The sequence below is a fragment of the Haliotis rubra genome, unplaced genomic scaffold (genome assembly GCF_003918875.1).
Source record: "Haliotis rubra isolate DU_JTF1 unplaced genomic scaffold, ASM391887v1 Scf251, whole genome shotgun sequence".
Taxonomy (NCBI): Eukaryota; Metazoa; Mollusca; class Gastropoda; order Lepetellida; family Haliotidae; genus Haliotis; species Haliotis rubra.
Window position 1 is genome coordinate 58,203 of NW_025766570.1, and position 6,237 is coordinate 64,439.

General features: G+C 48.0%; 1 protein-coding gene across 1 annotated transcript; it reads right to left on the reverse strand.

Annotated features, from left to right (window-relative positions):
- Positions 1–491: 491 nt before the first annotated feature.
- On the reverse strand, positions 492–1,772 carry LOC124279514. Its single transcript, XM_046715340.1, has one exon. The coding sequence runs from the start codon at positions 1,770–1,772 to the stop codon at positions 492–494; it is 1,281 nt and encodes a 426-aa protein (XP_046571296.1).
- Positions 1,773–6,237: the final 4,465 nt, after the last annotated feature.

Genomic DNA, 6,237 nt, shown 5'->3' on the forward strand with positions numbered 1-6,237 from the left:
AAAATTATTCTTACCAAGATAAAACATGAGATAGTGACATCTTGGATGATAGACGTTTGAGTTTCCCTCTCATTTTCGCACGTGCATTTGTTGTCATTTTATTAACCAATTTGACTGCGCTGACGACCTAGTTTTGTACACTTCCGTACACCTAAAAAACAACGACAGTGCAGGCAGAAAGAGGAAGATTTCAGGCTTGGGGGTCCCACGCTCCCTCTTGCCCCTGTCATGTGACAACATAGCCCCTGGGGATTGGCTAAAAATTGTTGCTATGGAAACCATGGCACCAGTGCCTTGAGCCCCAGAACCCTATCAGATAACTGGTAAAGGGCAGGATATTGGGTTACTTGTGCAAGAGACTAGGACAAAATATCCAGCCTTTACACTCTCCCCCCCTTTCAGGAAATTTTGTAACCCGGATTGATATTGGTAAATACAAATACATGATTAAACAATGCTTCAGCTGAACAATCATTCGTAACCCTCTTGTATCACACATGTATGACCTGACAATACTTCTTCGTAAATGGATCCCAGGAAAAGAACCTAGTGCTTCGTCGCTGGCGCTGGGATCTACGAGGAGCTTCCGGCAAGGTCATGATAACAGTCTCCTCACAGGGGAGAGACGGGAGTGGCCTGTCCGCAGCAACTGGATCACTTATAGCAGAGTCCACAGAGTTCTCAGATAGGTCTGGCTCACCACCAGATGATTCTACCGGATCACAAGGAGCGATGAGCGATGTATCCTCATTGTCCAGATCTTCAGGCAGCCCATCTTCTCTCCCATGTAGTTCTCCTGAGTCCCCACTCTCCATGGGTTCTGATGGAGCAGCTTCAGCTTCCACTGCAACCATTTCCCAGGTGAGGGGTCCTGCAGTGGTTGCCTCATTCTGCATACCGGGAACCACTTGGATAGCAGGGACTTCCTCTACAGTAGGTTGTGTGTATGGCAGCGCCTGCTCTTGTGGTTCAAAGGGTCGAGCCTCAGGGTTCAAGCTGCTAGTGGGTACAGCTTCAATGGTGTCAGGCTGTGGATACCATACATTGACAGTGTGTAGTTCATCTTCAGAGGATTCCAAGGTGTCCTCCGGTTGATGATTTAGGGCTCTGGATCTGGTGACAGGCTGCCTGTGACACTGGTTTCTTTCTGGTTCATCCATATCTAGGGGCAATGAACCAACAGGAAGTAAGAGGTTGCGATGGTAAGTCTTTGAGGGCCCGTCTCCATTTTCTGGTCGAACAACATAGACAGGCAGTTCACCTTGGTGACGTTCGACAATGTAGACTCCCGACTTCCATCTGTCAGCGATCTTATGTTTTCCTTTGACCCCAATGTTGCGGACAAGCACCCGGTCATCTGGTTCCAATGCTGCTGCATGAGCTTTTCGGTCATAGTAGCCCTTGTTGCGAATCGCTGACTTTTTGGCATTCTCCCTGGCCACTTGGAATGCAAACTGGAGTCGGTCCCGCAGATCTTTGACATACTGTTGAGGTCCTTTTGAAGTCCTGCTGTCAGGATCTGTTCCAAACACCATGTCTACTGGTAGGCGTGCATGACGGCCGAACATGAGGTAGTATGGTGAGTAGCCTGTGGTGTCATGTACAATGCAGTTGTACGCATGGGCTAGAGGTCCAACATATTTTCTCCAGTCTTTCTTTTGGCTGTGGTTGAGAGTGCCAAGCATATCCAAGAGTGTACGATTCATCCTTTCGGTTACACCATTGCACCTTGGGTTGTATGGTGACGTTCTTATTTTCTTGATGCCAGCCATATCGCGCAACTTCTAGATAACTTTTGATTCAAAGTCCCATCCTTGATCCGACAATAGGTGCTGAGGGTAACCATAGTGACAGATGAGGTTTTCCCATAAAGCTTTGGCTACAGTGGTAGCTTTCTGATCCTTTGTTGGAACTGCCATTGCGTACTTTGTGAAGTGGTCCGTGATCACCAGTACGTTTTCAAAGCCACCATTGTCTGGTTCGATGGACAGATAGTCAATGCAGACTAGTTCAAGTGGGACAGATGGTAAGATGGCTTCCAGTGGTGCAGTTTCTTTCCTGGCTTTCCTCCTGATGCATCTTTCACAGTTTGAACAATACGTTTGGATGGAGGTAGCCATGAATGGCCAGAAGAATCTCTGGCGGGCAAGGGATAAAGTGCTGTTGCTGCAGGGATGTCCAACTTGATCATGAACTCCATGAATTGCCTCCTTGCGATATTGTTTGGGGATGACCAGCTGTTGTCGTTCTATACCCTTGGCATCAGTGACCATTCTGTAGAGGATGTCATCTTTAATTACAAGCTTCTCCAGTTCTCGCAGGTAGACATGCATGTCAGGATGGATTTTGGATGTCTCTGCTTTGATCCATCCTTTGATTTGATTACTGACATGATTTGACAGATTTCCGAATCCAGGCCTTGCGCTGTTTTCCAATCCACTGACGATGCCCCTCGATCATGGACTGTAGGTGGCATGACCAAACTGTCAGGAACTGCTTTCTTGGAACAGGACAGAGCTTCCACCAAGGCAGTTTCTTCTGTGCTGGAGATTGCAGCATTTTGAGAGTATGCTATGCACTTCTTTTCTTGCCTGCTTGTTTCTTTGAGATTCCCTTGCTGCCTACCCTCTACCTAGGGCGTGGCTGTGAATGCCATGACATTGAAGAATAGCCCAGATTGAGCATGAGGAACACTCCACCACTCCAGATTCTGGAGCATCGAGGGGTGTGCTCCGAGCAATCACCCAGTCTATTCTTTCAGTGTCCTGTTTAAACTCTAGATCTTCTTCTTGAGCTTCCTGTGGCAAGCGGCTTAAAGCATCTGCATCAGTCATCTGCAGTCCTGGTCGATACTTGATGTTAACCATACAGGTAGTCATGGAACTTGTCAGTAACAGCCCACTTCAATGCTAGAAATTCGCGCTTGTGTGCTGGATAATTTGCCTCACTTTTAGAAAGACCTCGGCTTGCATATGCGATGACTTTCAGGCTACCGCATTGTTGTTGGTAAAGGACAGCTCCGAGTCCAGTGCCACTGGCGTCAGTGTGGAGTTCAAAAGGTGCAGACAGGTCAGCATAGCCTAACACAGGAGGAGTGGTTAGTTTTTCCTTGATCTTCTCAAAAGCTGTTTGGCATTCCTCTGTCCACTTATCCCCAAAAGGCGTCTTCAGGGTGAGGTTGTTCTTCCCAGGAGTTCTTCCGAGTTCTAGCATGGTCTTCCTTGGAATGTAGCCGGCTGTCAGTGCATTTAATGGTTTGCAGAGAGGACTGAACCTTCCACAAAGCGACGGTAGTACCCTGCAAACCCAAGGAAGCTTTTCAGTTCACCAATGTTGGTTGGGACAGACCATTCCTTTACAACGTTAATTTTGTTAGGGTCTGGTGATATTCCTTCTTTGGAACACACATGACCAAGGTGGGTCACAGTTGTTTGAAGGAACTTGCACTTCTCAGGGTCCAGCTTGAGGCCAAACTTGCGAAGTCGAGCAAGAGTCTGGAACAGGCGGTCTTCATGTGTGGGGATATCTTCAGCGAAGACAATGAGGTCATCCATGTAAACGACCAGCTCCTTAAGATTCATGTCCCCTACACACCGGTCCATCAGGCGTTGAAACGTCAGAGGGCTGTTCACAAGACCCATGCTCATTCTCTTGTATTCAAACTGTCCAAATGGGCACACAAAGGCAGTGTACTTTGCTGATTCCTCATCCATTGGGACAGCATAGAAGGCCGATTTAACGTCAAGCTGGGTGAACCATGCAGATCCATGTAGTGCTGCGAAGAGATCTTCAACCTTTGGAATAGGATATGAATCCCGAATTGTCCTAGAATTCAACTTACGGTAGTCCACACATAGTCTTAGCTTTCCTGACTTCTTGCGAATGAGGACTATTGGACTAGCAAAGGGACTTGATGAAGGCTGAATGATATCAGCATCTATCGACTGTTGTATGTGGCGGCGACAATCTTCAAAGTCCTGGGGTCGTATTGGGCGAGCTCTCTCCCTGAATGGTGAGTTGTCTGTCAGTTTAATGGCATGAGTGGCCTGCTCTGTCTTCCCAATGTCATAATCATGAGTAGAAAACACATCTAGCATAGCATGAAGCTTCCCGATGATCCTTTGCTTGTCTTCTTTTGGCAAGGTTTTTTCAATGGAATGTTCTTTAAACTCTCGACTGGCAAATGGGACAGATGTTTCTTGTAGAAAGACCAGCAAATGGTAGTCACTTGAGAACCGCTGTCCAGAAGTCCAGTACAAGGTTTTCGTTCGACCCTAAGTCTTGATTCACAAGCGGGGCAGACGAGTGAGCCTATGAGGTCACCAGGTGTTTCACTTTGAAGATCTGATTTGACCCGGGTGTAACACCTAGCCAGCACTTGATCTGATCAAATAGTTAAAGTTTTGTTTCCACAATTTTGTATTTTGACAATGATGCAGCCAGAATTGTCCACTCCTGTTGAAATGATGTCAAGTTTGGGAGGTACTTGATGGGGTTCATGTTTTCGAAGCTCAACTTCCTCCAGGTATGGGGAAATATTCTTGCCCCTGAGCTCCATGGTCCTCTCAGGTGGCAACTCGATCTTGCAATTCTGGCGCAGACATAGAGGTCCAATAGATCTCTTGTGGTCATTGGATGTCTTGGGACGAGTTGGTATCGTCTGGGCCTCTGGTCCCTTTACTGTTTCAGAGGCCCGGTGGAGTTTAAATCACTCTTTTTAGATGAGCGATTGTGTCTCTCTTCGTCTCTTGCCTTCATTCGTTCCCAGACCAAAGCTGGGTTCGCTGGACTTTGGCATCCCTGTCTCTGATGATTATAGATAGTCTCCACAATTGTGACAAAAGCGCCAGACTCTATTTCTCCTACCGCCCTTGGAACGTGTGTCCTTGGGATTTGAGGTTGGAGCATCTAAAGTCTTCGTGCCAGATGTTATGTGGGACTTAGACATCATGGATTGCAATGCCTTGAGTTCAACTTTGAGGCTTTCATATTCTGAGGAGCCCAGAGCAGGCGATGCATTCTGGACATGACTCCGAACCTTATTCGCTGTGAACATAGCATCATCCATTTCGACTTCTTTTACAGCATCAATGAGATCAGGGAGGTCTGGGGATGATCCTTTTGGGAACTTTAGATTCAGGAGTCCATAAACACTTTGGTTGCGGTTGGTAGACCGGAACTGATGAAGGCGTGTGCTGTTGGCATCCTCCCGGCTAACCCCTCCATGGGCCAAAACCTTCTGTAGCTCAAGCTCCAGGCGGATGAGGTATTCTGATGGTCTCTCTGCAGGCCTGGGTGTCATGGCAAAGAACTCTTTCAGTGTGGTCATTCCGTCATTGTATCCTAGATACAGCTTCCCTGAGTAGGTGACGAGGTCCACTACTGTCTTGTCCTCTCCGATTCCTAAAGCCATATCGAAGGCTGGAGACTGGAGGCTGCCAAGGAGTCTCTGTCGCTTCCCGGTCTCTGAGAGGGCCTGATCTTCCATTACAATCTTTGCTTGTTTGGCCCATTCTTCAAAGGCTACCTCTCCGGGTTTTGATGGGTCTTGTACCAGAGAAGGTCTTCAGTCTGAAGAAGCTGGATGAGGGACGATCCCAATTCACCAGCACCTGTTGTGGGTCTGGGCGTACAGTGCTACCGCTACCCACAACCCCAGCACCCGAGCTTGCAACATTAGAGTCGCTAGCGGCTGGGGATTCTGAGTGGGCAGCAGCAACATCGTTAGCCGCCAGAACAGGTGTGGGAGTTGTTGGATTTGGTTTTATGGATCCGGCGCTGGTCGTAGCTGATGGAAGCTGTCGTAATAGCAGTTGGAACTGTTCCAACATCTGCGACTTCATCGCCTCCGTCTTCCTGTCAAGGGCCTGTCAAGGGCCTGATCTACTGCCCTGGCCACGACGTCTGCTAGAGGGGATCCTTCCCGAACCAAGTTCACTTTCATAACTTGATACTCCTCCTCTCTGATGAGTACAGTGTACCCAAGCTTCAGAGGCACTTGAGGGCTCGTGAACTCCACGAGGTGCAGCTGATTAATAGAATCAAGCACCTGGAGAACCAGCACCTTCCCATAGCAAGGAGACAACTCCTCCTCAACCGACTCCGTTTTTGTTTCCTCCGGGAGCCCAATTATTCCAATTGATCGCTTGGGGTCAATTTTCATTGACAACATAGTGTCCAAGAGCTCAGAGTTCGTGAGCGAGGACATGTTGACAATAATCGGAGATGAGGTTGAGG